Here is a 16,237-nt window from a genome sequence, read left to right on the forward strand (position 1 = left end):
TTTCACATTCAAGAAGTTCTGTGGAGCCCAAGGAGGACAAACACAAAGAAAAGTCATTGGGTTAAAGCCTCTGCCTTTGGCTCGGGTCATGATCCCAGGGTCCTGGGATCGAGCTCCACATCGGGTCTCTGCTCAGCAGGGAGCCTGCTTCCTCCTCTCTCTCTCTGCCTGCCTCCCTACCTACTTGTGATCTCTCTCTGTCACATAAATAAATAAATATCTTTAAAAAAAGAATACTGAAAACAAAGGATAAACAGAAAATCTTGAAAGCAGTCAGAATTAGCTGAAGCACTACCTTCAGGAGATTCTCCACCGAGTTCTCATCAGAACATCAGGAGGCAGTGGGACAACATATTAAAGTGCTGAACAACAACAAAAAACAACTTTCAACTCAGAACTCTCTATCTCTGGGGAAAAGATTCTTCAAATATAAAGGTGAAATAAGGACCTTTTCAGATAAATGAAAGCCAGGAGAAGTTATCAGTAGACCTGGGCTGACAGAAATGATAAAGGAGGTCTTTCGATCTAAAGAAACACAATAGTAGAGGGAAAATTTGATTTTTGGGTCGAGCTGAAGAACACCAGAAATGGTAAACATGTAGGCAAACATTAAAGAATACTTGTTTGCTCTTAATTTCTTTATAACAGATATGACTATTTAAAGTAAAAATTATAATAACCTATTGTAGGGTTTATAATATATGTAGATGTAATACGTATGGCAACTACATCACAAGGGATGAGATAGAGGGCGAATGAATCTATCTGGTAGAAATCTCACATTTATGTGAAGTAGTACAGTATTTACTGCAAGCAGACAAGTGAACAGTTAAGGTTATATGTTATAGTCTCTAGAGCAACCACAACGAATCAATGCAAAATGATAATTACTTAAAAGAGCATTAGACAAGGGGTGCCTGGGTGGCTCAGTCCGTGAGGCATCTGCCTTTGGTTCAGGTCATGATCCTGGGGTCCTGGGATCAAGCTCCACATCGGGGTTCCTGCTCAGCGGGGAGCCTGCTTCTCCCTTTCACTCCACTGCTCTCCCTCTCTCTCAAATAAATAAATAAATAAATAAATAAAATCTTTAAAAAAGCAACAGACAAGTTAAAATGGAATTTAAAATAATTGATTATCTCTGGCAGGAAAAAGGGAACATAGTGCTACAGACTGAGAGTTTGTGTCCTTCCCAAAATTAACATGCTGAACCTTCATGCCCAATGGTTTAGGAGGTAGAGATTTTGGGAGGTGATTACGTCATGGGGAGGAGTCTATGAATGGGATTAATGCCCTTATAAGGAAAACTCCACAAAGGTTCCTCACCCCCTTCTGCCATGTGAGGACATGGTGAGAAGGTGGCTGTCTGTTAATTGGGAAGTGGGTTCTCACTAGATATAAAATGTGCCAGCACCTTAACCTTGGACTTCCTAGCCTCCAGAACTGTGAGGAATAAATGTTTGTTGTTCATAAGCACCCCGGTCTATGGTATTTTGTTACAACAGCCTGATGAGCCCCTTAAGACAGATAGTAAAAGCATACACTTAAATCCTACCATTCAAAAATTATACTCAATGTTAATGGGTTAACCACTCCGACTGAAAGACAGAGATTTGACAGAATGAAGAAAGCACAAGGATTTTGCTGTCTACAAGAGACACAATTTAAAAAAAATAATGACTCAGATATGTTAATAGTAAGAGAATCCCAAATTATATACCATGCAAAGAGTAAGCCTAAGAGAGTGGGAATGGCTATATGAATATTAGACATAATATATTTAAGGACTAAGCATATTACCTGACCTGAAAGGTAATAAAGATATCAGGGTCAATTAGTCAGGAACACATGAAATTTATAAATGTGCTTGTATCCAATCACAGGGCTTCAAAATATATGAAACACAAGTTGACAGAATAAAGAGAGAAACAGACTTTTTCATAATTACAGGTAGAGATGTTAACACTTCTGCCTTAGGGACTGATACAGCTAGATAAGAAATCAATAAAAATATAGAATGTCTTCATGACTTTACCAAGAATAGAAAATAAACTTTCTGAAAAAAATTCGAGCATTTTTGCGCAACGAGCTCTCCATCTGCAAGTTTCCGCCATCCCCGCTGCCCTGTTGGTAAGGCGTGTCATTGGCGGAAGGTTGTTGAGCGCCGGCTCGGCTTTTGCTTCGGGAGGCTCGCGAGCCTCGGAGCATCCGACTCGGAACACGGATCTCGGAACATCAGTCTCGTGAGACTCCGAGGCAGGTCGCTCCAGTAACACGGTGCCTCGTCACGTGCCCTCCTCAGCCAATCGTTTGCCTGGTCGAGAGATGCCCCGAGAACTTTCTGCCTCCGGCGCCTGGGGGCTTCTGGGAGAGGCCGGAAGCGCTTGTGGGCTTCGCACCGCGTGCTCGGGAGGCTGCACCACTCGGCTCCTGGCTGTGCGGCTGGCGAGAGCTCTTCAGGCCTTTCGGAGTGGGCGTGTGGAGCTGTTCTGAGTGGGACGAAGTAAGTAGATGGAGGAATGTGGGCCGGGGCCGTCTGCGGTCAGGGAGCTGAGGTGGAAGAGAGGGCTCCTGTTGGGGGGTGGGGGGGTGCCCGAATGGAAGTTTCCTAGCGATGGGGGCCTGGTGGGGAGGGTTCCGGGGTGAGGGGAGGTGGGGGGGCAGGACTAATGTCGCCGCGTGTGGTGGTGTGGGAGCGGGGTGGGGGGGCGGTTCTGGGCCGAAGGAGCGACCGCTGAGGGAACGGCATCCCAGTGTTGGGGGCCCGAGAGGGGGACTGCTGGCTGTGAGGGGAATGGTCGGGGGGGCCACTCTGGTTGGGGGGGGCTTCAGGGGTCCTGATGGCTGAGCCTTTGTGAGGCGTGGGAAGGGGGGGGCTCAGGGCGGCTGGAGGCGGCGGCGGGGTCGGCTCCTTGGTGGGGTGCTGAGAGGGCAGGGATACGTCCCCATCGCGGGGGGGGGGGCTTTGGGGGCTGAGGAGCGGGCCCTCGGCTGCGGGTGTGGGAGCGTGGGAGGCGAGGGCCCCGCAGGGCTCGGGTTGCGGCGGGAGGGCTAACGGCTGCTCTGTGGGGGAGGGGGAGGCCCCCCCGCGGAGAGTGGGGGTGCGGGAGAGTCCAGAGGGAGCGACGCGGCTGGTGGGAGCTGGGAGGCGAGGATGCCAACCGCCCCTGACAGGAATCGGGGGGGGGGGGGGAGGAGGAGACTGGGAAGGCCTCCCCCCACGGCTGCCGGCGCTGCTGGCGGGGGGAACTGCGTCGTGTGGGGCGAGGCCAGAGGCTAGCGAGCGGGCCGCTGCCGGCGCGGGGTGCGCCCCCCGGGAGGGAGCTTCGCTTGGGTGGGAGCCCAGGGAGGGTGACGGGCTGCGGCTGTGGAGAGTGTGGGAGGGGAGTCTTCCTGGCCGGGGCGGGAGAAGGCAGAGCTCGCGGGTGTGGCGAGGACACGGAGCCGGAGGCTGCAGTCTCAACCGTGGGGGCGCCCTGCTTGCCGTAGACTGGGCGGGCGCGGGCTCTACCGCTCGGTTCGGGCGCAGCCCGAGGATGCTCTGCGCCTGCGCAAACAGCAGGGCGCCTCGCTGAGGGGAGGCGGATGGGCGGGCACGTGGGGCTGGCGGCTGAGCACGTGCATGGCTCGGGAAGGGGCTCCGCCCACCTCTGCGCGAGATGGCGGAGGGATTCCAGCAGGGGGAGTTGCGAAACCTTGCCCTCCACAGAACGTAAAGCCTCGTTCCCTTCCACCCACGTACACCGTATGCTGGGCCATAAAAAAGTCTCCAGAAATTTTTTTTATTATGTTTTTTTTTTTTTTAAGATTTTATTTATTTATTTGACAGAAAGAGATCACAAGTAGACAGAGAGGCAGGCAGAGAGAGAGAGAGAGGGAAGCAGGCTCCCCGCTGAGCAGAGAGCCCGATGCGGGACTCGATCCCAGGACCCTGAGATCATGACCTGAGCCGAAGGCAGCGGCTTAACCCACTGAGCCACCCAGGCGCCCAGTCTCCAGAAATTTTAAAGGATTGCGCTTTTGCATAATAAGTTCTTCAGTCTCAGGGAATTTTATTTAAAATTAAGAATTATAGGAGCGCCTAAGTGGCTCGGTCGGCTAAGCGTGCACCTTGCGCGGGGACTTGGCTTCTCTCTCCGCCCCTCCCCCTGTTGGTGCTCACTCGTGCGCGTGCTGCCTCTCTCAGATGGAATCTTTTATAAAATAAAATTAATAATAACATAAACTTAAATATTTGGAAACCCATGGCTCAAAGAAGGAAACCCGAAGGAACTCAGAAAATATTTCAAACTGATTAATTTAAAAAATACAACTTATCCAAGTTAGTGAGGCAGCTAAAGAAACAATCAGCAGAAAATGTTTTACTCCTAAGTAGGTACATTAGAAAAGAAGGGCATAAAATCAGTGACCCAATGGTCCATTTGAAGAAACTTAAAAAAAAATAGTGAACTAAATGCAAAATGAATTGGCTGAAAAAATGTTATAGCTAAAAGAAGAAATCAATAATAGAAAGCAAATTGTAGATATTTAACAGAGCCATACATTTTTTTTTAAAGGAGAAACAAAACTGATAAAGCCTTAGTGAGACTAATCAAGAAAAAACGGAAGGAATACTTATTACCAACATCAGAAATGGAAGAGTGTTATTGTTGCAGATGAGACAGACATTAAAAAGAGAATGCAGGGAATATTTTGGAAGAAATTATGCCAAAAATTTGAATACTCGACATATTTCTGGGGGGGGGATCTTCCTTATTTTTTTAAGATTTTATTTATTTATTTGTGATGCACGCATGCACACACACACGCAAGTAGGGAGAGGGGATGGCAGAGAGAGAAGCAGCCTCCCTGTTGAGCAAGGAGCACGATGTGGGACTTGATCCCAGCACCGTGGGATCATGACCTGAGCCGAAGGCAGATGCTTCACTGACTGAGACCCCCAGGTGTCCCTAAAAACCAACTTCCTTCAAGTGATGTCAGAAAGAATAGAAAATTGGACTAGGCCTATGTCTGGTAAATAAACTAATGTATCATCACAAAACTTTTCTAAACTCAAACAAAATGCGGAGTGGAAGCACTCCAGGCCACCACTGCGAGGGACGTGAGGCTTTGACTATGTGGTAGGGTAGCCTATGCTAGGGTAGGTATGAACATGTCTCTCACCCCTTTAAACCAGCGGGCTGAGGCTCACACCGTGACAGTCTGTGTGCCCCTATCTAGTCATTTCTCTCCACCCTCAGGTTCTCAGCAATGGCGATGCCACTGGCAATGCTGCTTGACTGGTGCAGGTGGATGGGTGTGAACGCGCACCGTTCCCTGCTCATCCTGGGCATCCCTGACGACTGCGGGGACCAGGAATTCCAGGAGGCTGTGCACGCTGCCCTGTGGCCCCTGGGCAGGTACCGACTGCTGGGCAAAGTATTCAGAAAGGAGCTTGGATGCAAGGTCGCCTTGGTCGAGTTTGCTCAGTATTTAAACCGAAGTTTGATCCCTCGACAGATACCAGGAGAAGGAGGACCCTGGCCTGTGGTCTTTCTGCCCCAGGCCCCTGATTCAGAGTCACAGGATAGACCAGATTTCCCTGCACAGCCCCAGAGTCAAGCAGCAGCTTGTCAGGCAAGTGGCGCAGGAGCTGCAGGTGGGGCGGGAGCTGCAGGGGAGGAAGCTGCGAGTGAGGCGGGAGCTGCAGGGGAGGAAGCTGCGAGTGAGGCGGGAGCTGCAGGGGAGGAAGCTGCGAGTGAGGCGGGAGCTGCAGGGGAGGAAGCTGCGAGTGAGGCGGGAGCTGCAGGGGAGGAAGCTGCGAGTGAGGCGGGAGCTGCAGGGGAGGAAGCTGCGAGTGAGGCGGGAGCTGCAGGGGAGGCAGGAGCTGCAGATGGAGGAGGAGTGTCCCATGAGGGAGCCGCAGGTGCAGCAGCAGCTGGGGGTGTGGCAGAAGTAGCAGGTGAGGAAGGAGCTGCCGGTGTGGCAGGAGCCCAAGATGAAGGGGGGGTGTCCGATGAGGAGGGAGCGGCAGGTGACACAGGGATTGCCGGCATGGCAGGATCTGTGAGCATGGCGGGAGCTGCCGGGGAGGAAGGAGCTGTGGGGGTTTCAGGAGCCATAGATGCGGGAGGATCTTGGACCCAGCAGTGGAATCAGGCCCAGCAACTTGTGCTGGAAAATATAGCCTTTGGGGAATTGAGAGCCTTTTCTGGGTTGGAAGAGCCAGACCAAGAGCAAGAGTCCTTTGAGAGTTGGCTGGACCATGCCAATGACATGCTGTACACGTGGCGCTACGTGTCCGAAAGGGAGAGGAGGCGGCGGCTGCTGGAAAGCTTGGGTGGCCCCGCGCTGGAGCTCCTGGGCAGCCTCCTGGCAGAAAATCCTGACATGCCCTCGCAGGATTGCCTGGCCGCGCTGGTACAGGTGTTTGGGGACAAGGACTCCTGCGTGACCGCCCGGCTCAAGTTCCTGACTTGTGCTCAGCGGCCTCAGGAGACTTTGTTTGCCTATGTGATGCGTCTGGAGGGCCTGCTGCAGTTGGCCGTGGAGAAGGGGGCCTTCCACCCTGTCGTCACAGACCAGGTTCGCGCCAGGCAGGTGCTGATGCGGGCCCGGCCGAACGAGCTGCTCCAGAACAAGCTGAGGAGGATGCGACTGGAAAGGAGACCACCTGGCTTCCTGGGGATGTTGCGTCTGATTCGGGAGACTGAAGCATGGGAGGCCATCCCAGTTAGCGGTGAGCAGTTCCAACCGGAAGTAGGGGCCTGTGTGGACAGTGGAGGGCTGGCTGCTGCCCAGGCTGCCCCTGCCTGTGAGGAAGTTGCTGAAGCCTCTGCAGCCAATGAAGATGCTTTCCGGGCTGCCCTGGCTCTTGAAGTCGTCACCGAGGGCACCCCTGCGGGTGCAGATGAAACCGGGGCCCCCCCAGCCAACGAAGATGCTTTCCGGGCTGACCCGGCTCTCGAAGTCATCACCGAGGGCACCCCTGCGGGTGCAGATGAAACCGGGGCCCCCCCAGCCAACGAAGATGCTTTCCGGGCTGACCCGCCTCTTAGAGTCATCACCGAGGGCACCCCTGCGGCTGCAGATGAAACCGGGGATTCCCCAGACAACGAAGATGCTTTCTGGGCTGACCCGGCTCTTGAAGTTGTCACCGAGGGCACCCCTGCAGGTGCAGATGAAACCGAGGCCCCCCCAGCCAACGAAGATGCTTTCCGGGCTGACCCGGCTCTCGAAGTTGTCACCGAAGGTACCCCTGGGGGTGCAGATGAAACCGGGGCCCCCCCAGCCAACGAAGATGCTTTCCGGGCTGACCCGGCTCTTGAAGTCGTCACCGAGGGCACCCCTGTGGGTGCAGATGAAACCAGAGATCCCCCAGCCAACAAAGATGCTTTCCGGGCTGACCCGGCTCTTGAAGTCGTCACTGAGGGCACCCCTGGGGGTACAGATGAAACCGGGGATCCCCCAGCCAACGAAGATGCTTTCCGGGCTGACCCGGCTCTCGAAGTTGTCACCGAGGGTACCCCTGGGGGTGCAGATGAAACCGGGGATCTCCCAGCCAATGAAGATGCTTTTTGGGCTGCCCTGGTTCTTGAAGTCATCACCGAGGGCACCCCTGCGGGTGCAGATGAAACCGGGGATCCCCCAGCCAACGAAGATGCTTTCCGGGCGGACCCGGCTCTCGAAGTTGTAATCGAGGGTACCCCTGTGGGTGCAGATGAAACCGGGGATCCCCCAGCCCACGAAGATGCTTTCCAGGCTGACCCGGCTCTTGAAGTCGTCACTGAGGGCACCCCTGTGGGTGCAGATGAAACCGGGGATCCCCCAGCCAACGAAGATGCTTTCCGGGCTGACCCGGCTCTCGAAGTTGTCACCGAGGGTACCCCTGTGGGTGCAGATGAAACCGGGGATCTCCCAGCCAATGAAGATGCTTTTTGGGCTGCCCTGGTTCTTGAAGTCGTCACCGAGGGCACCCCTGCGGGTGCAGATGAAACCGGGGCCCCCCCAGCCAACGAAGATGCTTTCCGGGCTGACCCGGCTCTCGAAGTTGTCACCGAAGGTACCCCTGGGGGTGCAGATGAAACCGGGGATCCCCCAGCCAACGAAGATGCTTTCCGGGCTGACCCGGCTCTCGAAATTGTCACCGAAGGTACCCCTGTGGGTGCAGATGAAACCGGGGATCCCCCAGCCAACGAAGATGCTTTCCAGGCTGACCCGGCTCTTGAAGTTGTCACCGAGGGCACCCCTGTGGGTGCAGATGAAACCGGGGATCCCCCAGCCAACGAAGATGCTTTCTGGGCTGCCCTGGTTCTCGAAGTTGTCACCGAGGGTACCCCTGGGGGTGCAGATGAAACCGGGGATCCCCCAGCCAATGAAGATGCTTTCCGGGCTGACCCGGCTCTTGAAGTTGTCACCGAGGGCACCTCTGCAGGTGCAGATGAAACCGGGGCCCCCCCAGCCAACGAAGATGCTTTCCGGGCTGACCCGGCTCTCGAAGTTGTCACCGAGGGTACCCCTGGGGGTGCAGATGAAACCGGGGCCCCCCCAGCCAATGAAGATGCTTTTCGGGCTGACCCGGCTCTCGAAGTCATCACCGAGGGCACCCCTGTGGGTGCAGATGAAACCGGGGCCCCCCCAGCCAACGAAGATGCTTTCCGGGCTGACCCGGCTCTTAGAGTCATCACCGAGGGCACCCCTGCGGCTGCAGATGAAACCGGGGATCCCCCAGACAACGAAGATGCTTTCTGGGCTGACCCGGCTCTTGAAGTTGTCACCGAGGGCACCCCTGCAGGTGCAGATGAAACCGAGGCCCCCCCAGCCAACGAAGATGCTTTCCGGGCTGACCCGGCTCTCGAAGTTGTCACCGAAGGTACCCCTGGGGGTGCAGATGAAACCGGGGCCCCCCCAGCCAACGAAGATGCTTTCCGGGCTGACCCGGCTCTTGAAGTCGTCACCGAGGGCACCCCTGTGGGTGCAGATGAAACCAGAGATCCCCCAGCCAACAAAGATGCTTTCCGGGCTGACCTGGCTCTTGAAGTCGTCACTGAGGGCACCCCTGGGGGTACAGATGAAACCGGGGATCCCCCAGCCAACGAAGATGCTTTCCGGGCTGACCCGGCTCTCGAAGTTGTCACCGAGGGTACCCCTGGGGGTGCAGATGAAACCGGGGATCTCCCAGCCAATGAAGATGCTTTTTGGGCTGCCCTGGTTCTTGAAGTCATCACCGAGGGCACCCCTGCGGGTGCAGATGAAACCGGGGATCCCCCAGCCAACGAAGATGCTTTCCGGGCGGACCCGGCTCTCGAAGTTGTAATCGAGGGTACCCCTGGGGGTGCAGATGAAACCGGGGATCCCCCAGCCCACGAAGATGCTTTCCAGGCTGACCCGTCTCTTGAAGTCGTCACTGAGGGCACCCCTGTGGGTGCAGATGAAACCGGGGATCCCCCAGCCAACGAAGATGCTTTCCGGGCTGACCCGGCTCTCGAAGTTGTCACCGAGGGTACCCCTGTGGGTGCAGATGAAACCGGGGATCTCCCAGCCAATGAAGATGCTTTTTGGGCTGCCCTGGTTCTTGAAGTCGTCACCGAGGGCACCCCTGCGGGTGCAGATGAAACCGGGGCCCCCCCAGCCAACGAAGATGCTTTCCAGGCTGACCCGGCTCTCGAAGTTGTCACCGAAGGTACCCCTGGGGGTGCAGATGAAACCGGGGATCCCCCAGCCAACGAAGATGCTTTCCGGGCTGACCCGGCTCTTGAAGTTGTCACCGAGGGCACCCCTGCAGGTGCAGATGAAACCGAGGCCCCCCCAGCCAACGAAGATGCTTTCCGGGCTGACCCGGCTCTTGAAGTTGTCACCGAGGGCACCCCTGCAGGTGCAGATGAAACCGGGGCCCCCCCAGCCAACGAAGATGCTTTCCGGGCTGACCCGGCTCTCGAAGTTGTCACCGAAGGTACCCCTGTGGGTGCAGATGAAACCGGGGATCCCCCAGCCAACGAAGATGCTTTCTGGGCTGCCCTGGTTCTCGAAGTTGTCACCGAGGGTACCCCTGGGGGTGCAGTTGAAACCGGGGATCCCCCAGCCAATGAAGATGCTTTCCGGGCTGACCCGGCTCTTGAAGTTGTCACCGAGGGCACCTCTGCAGGTGCAGATGAAACCGGGGCCCCCCCAGCCAACGAAGATGCTTTCCGGGCTGACCCGGCTCTCGAAGTTGTCACCGAGGGTACCCCTGGGGGTGCAGATGAAACCGGGGCCCCCCCAGCCAACGAAGATGCTTTTCGGGCTGACCCGGCTCTCGAAGTCATCACCGAGGGCACCCCTGTGGGTGCAGATGAAACCGGGGCCCCCCCAGCCAACGAAGATGCTTTCCGGGCTGACCCGGCTCTTAGAGTCATCACCGAGGGCACCCCTGCGGCTGCAGATGAAACCGGGGATCCCCCTGACAACGAAGATGCTTTTTGGGCTGCCCTGGTTCTTGAAGTCGTCACCGAGGGCCCCCCTGCGGCTGCAGATGAAACCGGGGCCCCCCCAGCCAACGAAGATGCTTTTCGGGCTGACCCGGCTCTCGAAGTCGTCACCGAGGGCACCCCTGCGGGTGCAGATGAAACCGAGGCCCCCCTGGCCAACGAAGATGCTTTCCGGGCTGCCCTGGTTTTGAAGTCGTCACCGAGGGCACCCCTGCGGGTGCAGATGAAACCGGGGATCCCCCAGACAACGAAGATGCTTTCCGGGCTGACCTGGCTCTTGAAGTCGTCACCAAGGGCACCCCTGCAGGTGCAGATGAAACCGGGGCCCCTCCAGCCAACGAAGATGCTTTCCGGGCTGACCCGGCTCTCGAAGTCGTCACCGAGGGCACCCCTGCGGGTGCAGATGAAACCGGGGATCCCCCAGCCAATGAAGATGCTTTCCGGGCTGACCCGGCTCTCGAAGTCGTCACCGAGGGCACCCCTGTGGGTGCAGATGAAACCGGGGCTCCCCCAGCCAACGAAGATGTTTTCCGGGCTCACCTGGCTCTTGAAGTCGTCACCGAGGGCACCCCTGTGGGTGCAGATGAAACCGGGGCTCCCCCAGCCAACGATGATGCTTTCCGGGCTGATCCGGCTCTCGAAGTCGTCACTGATGGCACCCCTTTGGGTGCAGATGAAACCGGGGATCCCCCAGCCAACGAAGATGCTTTCCGGGCTGACCCGGCTCTTGAAGTCGTCACCGAGGGCACCACTGCGGGTGCAGATGAAACCGAGGCCCCTCCCGCCAACGAAGATCCTGCTGAGCCTGTCCCAGCCAACATGGTGGCCAGTGAGGCAGTTCCTGGCACTGTGGAAGCTGATAGGGCTGCCCCTGCCCCCCAGGAGAGCTCCAAGATCTTCCCTGCTACTCACGAAGATAAACATGCTCCCATCTCTGTGGGCCTAGGTCAGGCAAGACCCTCAGAGGCCCCTGGGGGTCCCATTCCTGCCCAGATGGGCCGAGTTCCCAGGGTGGGCCCAGGGGGTCCTGGCTATGAGCCAGAGGGCCTAGCCCAGGCTGGAGACCAGGAGGCCAGAGGGCCCCCTGAGGAGGGGCTGGAGCCCATCCCAGAGGAGTCGGGAAATGAGGATGGGGCTGGGGAGACGATCCCCCCCAAGTCCTCCTCAGGCTAATAGGCTCAGAAGGCCCAGGGGCCCCCTCTCCTCTCAGGCAGCAGAGCTCTGGAGGCAGGGGGAGGCCATGCCGGGGCAGCAGCCTCACCCCATGTGGGGGGGCAGGGCCGAGCGAGCAGCCCACTCAGCCCAAATTCCTAGGACCCCACCTCCCCAAGGCACCCTAGCCACCACTATGAGCCCTTCCAAGTGACCAAGATGACCACACTTGACACCACATGGGGTGGGGAAAGGTGCCCCCCCCAACCCATGGCAGCGCCATACCTGGCCCCAGCCCCAGTCCCAATCCATGCCAACTCAGGCAGCCAGTCTGGGAAGCACCCCTGAGTGGCTGACCCTAGCCTAGGTGAGGGGTACCCAGAGCCATCTGCCACCTACACTGGACTGGGAGATGTTAGGGACCGCCTCAAGGGTGCCAGCCTCTTGGGTTGCCCAAGAGGGAGACCCTCATGTACATCCCCCAGGGCACGTCGCTCCATGTTCTGGGAAACCCACTTGTGTCTCTCTAGGGCCCTTATGACCCACGTGTCACGTTACTCCCCCACCCCACTAGGTCCCGTTCCTGTGCAGAGCCTTGAGGTGTGCAGGAGCCCGCGGTGGGTGTCCTGGCCCACCGGGGCAGCCACCCCCCAGGCCGGGGGCCTGCCGTGAGCTTCGGTGGCGACCGGGGCTCCGCCTGCTCTCTCCCAGTGTTGTGAGCTCCACCGCTGCTTTCTCGGTGTAGATTCAAGCCGGCCGCTGCTTGTTCTCGTGGAGATGTGTGTGTGTGCTTCTCTGAGCAGCTGTCCCCAGCCCCAGCCCCGAGATCCCCAGCCCAGTTCCAGGAGACGGCCGGAAGGATGCCCGAGGGCACGGCTGCTGCTCGCCCCATGACCTCGGGAAGGAGGAACCGACCAAGGACCGAGGTGGCCAGCGGGAGTCTCCACGGGAACCGTGCTCTGATGTGCCACCCCGTTGTTTCTTGTGACTCCGTGTCCCGGGCTTGGCCGAGTGTCCCCTGCTGCATTTTCCACCTTCCTGGGACTGTCCTGTGCAGGCCTTAGGGTGGCACCGGGCCCCAGCATGTCAGCCAGAGGGGAGGGTGCCCTGGGGTGAGGGGATGTGGCCAGTTTCTATTGTCCTGGCCAGAGGTTGATCGTGGGGCCCCCAGGAAGGGAGGCAGGAGGGCCACAGTGTTGGAGGAAGCAGAGACACCTCGTTTGGGACCCCAAGAGGAGGGGGGCATAACCTATGGGCTCTAGTGGCTGTTAGATGTTCCTTTCTCTGTTGTCATTCCCTCTTTGATGGTTTCAGTAAATGTTTTCTTCAATAAAGTTCATTGCATGTTTCAGCTGAGTCTCGCCTCTGCTGTGGGCAATATAAGGAAGGGTTTGCTGGTTTGCTGGGGTTGGGGGAGGGAGCCAGAGAGACGATTTTTGTCCAGTACCTATGGGAGACTTTTCCAGCGAGAGGTTATGTGAGGCACTTGGACGGGAAGACTAGGATATGATCAGGACCTTTCTTCTATTTTATAGGTGGATTGTAAAATTTTGGGGTTCCATTGGCCCTCATCTTGGAATGGTCCTGTCCTCTTTCCCTTTTGAAACTGAGTGGGAGTAATCATGGTTTTCTTCTTTACTAAGTTAAAGGGGCCGCTGACATCCAGTTCCTGGGACTGTACATTGCTTAAGGTGTGCAGTGAATGGAGTGGGGCCATGCATCAAAGAGCTGTCATAGCTCCAACTCCCATAGCATCCTCGTTGAGAAAGTCAGTATTAAAAAGTGATAGGTTTTTGAAGAACCCTGAATGTATTTTGTTATTCTAAGTGTGAAACTCATCATGGAACAACATTACCAACACTTACTGAGCAACTGAAAAAATCTAGACACTTGGGTTTCTGGGAGAATGGGCATATTTTCCTACTGCCTCCACTTGCTAACAGGGTTGGTGTCAAGGAAAAAAAAGATGAGGCTACTTAGATGGACAATGAAGGGGGATGCACGATAGCTGGGGGAGGGGAGGGTCTGCTCTCTGAAGGGGTCATGTTTTGGGGTGGGGGTAGTTGGGTTCACACTAAGGGCAATGGGAAGCGGTTGCACCACTTAGGTGGGCCCAATGGACACTGCTCACTTCCTCTGTCCTGGGAAGCTGCCACTTGAGGCTGAGGCTGGAAGGAGCAGAAAATGCCTGGTTGGCATTTTCCCAGCCTCCCCTGAAGTTAGGGCCTGGGCACATGACCAGCACCCATCGGTCAGATGACTCTGGGGCCAGAGATGGGAACTAGCAGGGGCCACATAGATTGCACTTGGGTGCGCTGCTGACAGCAGGGGCGTCGAGACTTGTTTCCTGAGGAGCAGCTGGGCTGTGGCTCTCATATCGCTGCTGTAAGTTGGAGCGTCTGTGCCCAGTTGTGGGACGGAGCTGTAGCAGTTCGTGGCACCTGCCCAGGGCAGTGTGATTCAGACCCTTGCTCCTATCTGCAAGGCCTCCAAGCCTGGCTCTCCAGCCCTCCCCAAATATCCATGAGACCTGTCACTCTTTAGCTAATTTCCTTTGAGCTTCCATCAGCGGCATGAGATGTGATTGTTAAGGACACGTGGCGCAGGGGCCTGCAAATGACACTTGCTGAAAGAGCTCCCACCCTCCGCACAGGAAAGGACATTGCTGCTGCTGCTCCTGCCGGGCGGCTGGGAGTTGGGAAGGCCATGTCCATGCCCTCCAGGGCAGGTTGGGGGAAAGCAGGCCAGGGGAGCCTAAGGTTTTGGCCCCGGGGTATGGGGCACTGTAGGTGGGCCTTTGCCTCTTGTATCTTGGAACCGGGTGCTATAGCTGAAGTCTGAGGGAGCATCAGTCTGGTGGAGAGAGGGGAGCCCCCAATCTGGGGTCGGCAGCAGGGCGCATGCCTGAAAACCCTTCCCAGGCCCAAGTGAAGTTTGCGTGTGAATTGGAAGAACACACTGGTTGACTCCATCCAGCCAAGTGAGCCGGCTGCTGGGGGAGCCCTTGTTCCCGGTTCCCCAGAGCTTCTGGTGCTTTACTCGTGTCTCAGATGGGGTGGGTCAGAGACACCCTTGCAGGCAGACCTCCATAACACTGTTCACGTTTCCTTCTTGGTCTCCTTCCTGTGCCCTCTGCCTGGCCACGGTGCAAGTCTGCGTACATCCAGCCCCTTTCTGTCCTTGCCTGTACCCGGGGGCAGCTGGTGGACCCCTGAGGAGTGGAGAGCTGCTCCACCCCAGCAGTAACACGGTTTCCAGTGCGTGGGGTCGGATCCAGGGCTGATGGCTACGGGGTGGAGGTTGAGAGTGAGGACTGCCCTCCCCGAAGCCCAGTGCAGATGCGACTGATACCCACACCTGGCCCCATGCCTATCCCGGTCCCAGCCCGTTTCCTATCTGTAGAGGAGGTGACTGTATTCAACAAAAGACAACTAGTACCCCAGTATGGAGTGCCCTGAACGATGAAAAAGAGAGAAGCCTGCTGGCTGCCTGTGTGGGGGGGGATCTTTTTGCCTGCCCCTTGGAGGGACTCAGGAACTGGCCTTGAGCCGCTCCCCAACAGGGGCTTCATGTGGGGGCCCGAGTCTTGCTCTGCCAACACATTCTGATGGCCTCACAGGGCTTCAGGGGACAAGTCCCCTGGAGTAGGGCTCCAGAGACTCTTCTAGAAGCTAGGTCCCCAAGGAGCCAACTTATTTCTTCTGGGTAAGTGGGGGATCCGGGCTCAGGGTGGCCTCAAGGGAGCATTTGGTGAACCCATGCCCCCGTGGCCACCTTCTGGGCCCCAGAACTCGATCTTCTCCAAGGTTTAGGACTGGGGAGGCAGTGCAAGTCTGTTCCCATTAGGACCCGCTTCCGTCATCTGGTGCATTCTGGTGCATTCCAAATGTGCTGGGATGGTGGTGGACTGGGGAAGCTGGCCAAGGGGGTCGCATCAGGAACTCGAGCTTGAGCGGGCTTCAGCACTGCTGCAGGGGCAGCACTTCCAGGATGTTCTCTCCACGTGGCTGGGCCCCGGGGCTGTTTCCCCTCGGTGATCCTGTCTCCCAGTCCTGCCCACCAGCACGCACAGAGACAAGTGCCCACAGGGCTGTGGGGGGCTCAGTGAGCCAAAGGCATGTGTGTTTCTGAAACACAAAGTGGATGACCCCCCACCATGTAGATAGGTGGTAGAGAGGGGTGGAGGAAGCAGGGAGGCACCCCCAGATGTGGGCTAAGCTACAACTAGTTCTTCCAGAATTCCTTGCCCTTTATGGTCCCAAGTTAGGATTGGCTACAGGAGGAATTTGCACAAAAAGTGGAAGAGAGAAATGAAGCAAGGGTCATTTACAAACATGCTTGGAACGTCAGTGTAGCACGGTGGTGTTGACCTGCTGCTGCCTCCGGATCGCCTCCTACCACTTCTCCAAGTGCTCGGCCAGGTGTGAGGGTGGCTCCGTGGGACGCAACACTCATCTCCTGCAGGTCATCTGCCTAGTCTGGGTGTGACGTGGTGGGATACAGATGCGGCTTCCACTTCGATCTTACACCACCCCCCACCCCGCTTCTCACCATCTTCACTTCCTTCATGCCAGCTCTGCTGAGATCAGGCCCCAAAGGAGCAGATCCCCTCACTGAGGGGGGTGTTGTACCCCACGGAACAA

At 56.8% G+C, this 16,237-nt stretch overlaps 1 protein-coding gene across 1 annotated transcript; it reads left to right on the forward strand.

The window, feature by feature from the left end:
• The first annotated feature begins 2,382 nt into the window (after window positions 1-2,382).
• On the forward strand, window positions 2,383-12,943 carry LOC125092372 (mesocentin-like). Its single transcript, XM_047716808.1, has 7 exons — window positions 2,383-2,500; window positions 5,238-6,814; window positions 7,445-7,647; window positions 7,738-8,230; window positions 8,411-9,940; window positions 10,121-10,300; window positions 10,750-12,943. Exons 2-7 carry the CDS (start codon window positions 5,248-5,250, stop codon window positions 11,613-11,615), a joined length of 4,839 nt encoding a protein of 1,612 aa, XP_047572764.1. The 5' UTR covers window positions 2,383-2,500; window positions 5,238-5,247; the 3' UTR covers window positions 11,616-12,943.
• Window positions 12,944-16,237: the final 3,294 nt, after the last annotated feature.

The sequence above is a fragment of the Lutra lutra genome, chromosome X, assembly GCF_902655055.1.
Source record: "Lutra lutra chromosome X, mLutLut1.2, whole genome shotgun sequence".
NCBI classification, from domain to species: Eukaryota; Metazoa; Chordata; class Mammalia; order Carnivora; family Mustelidae; genus Lutra; species Lutra lutra.

Excerpts from the sequence above, each read along its gene's own strand:
- LOC125092372 (XM_047716808.1), top strand. The coding sequence starts at position 5,248 with ATGGCGATGCCACTGGCAATGCTGCTTGACTGGTGCAGGTGGATGGGT. Across the intron at positions 6,815-7,444 it reads GGAAGTTGCTGAAGCCTCTG|CAGCCAACGAAGATGCTTTC; the intron begins CAGCCAATGAAG and ends CCGGGGATCCCC. Across the intron at positions 7,648-7,737 it reads CCAACGAAGATGCTTTCCGG|GCTGACCCGGCTCTTGAAGT; the intron begins GCGGACCCGGCT and ends GATGCTTTCCAG.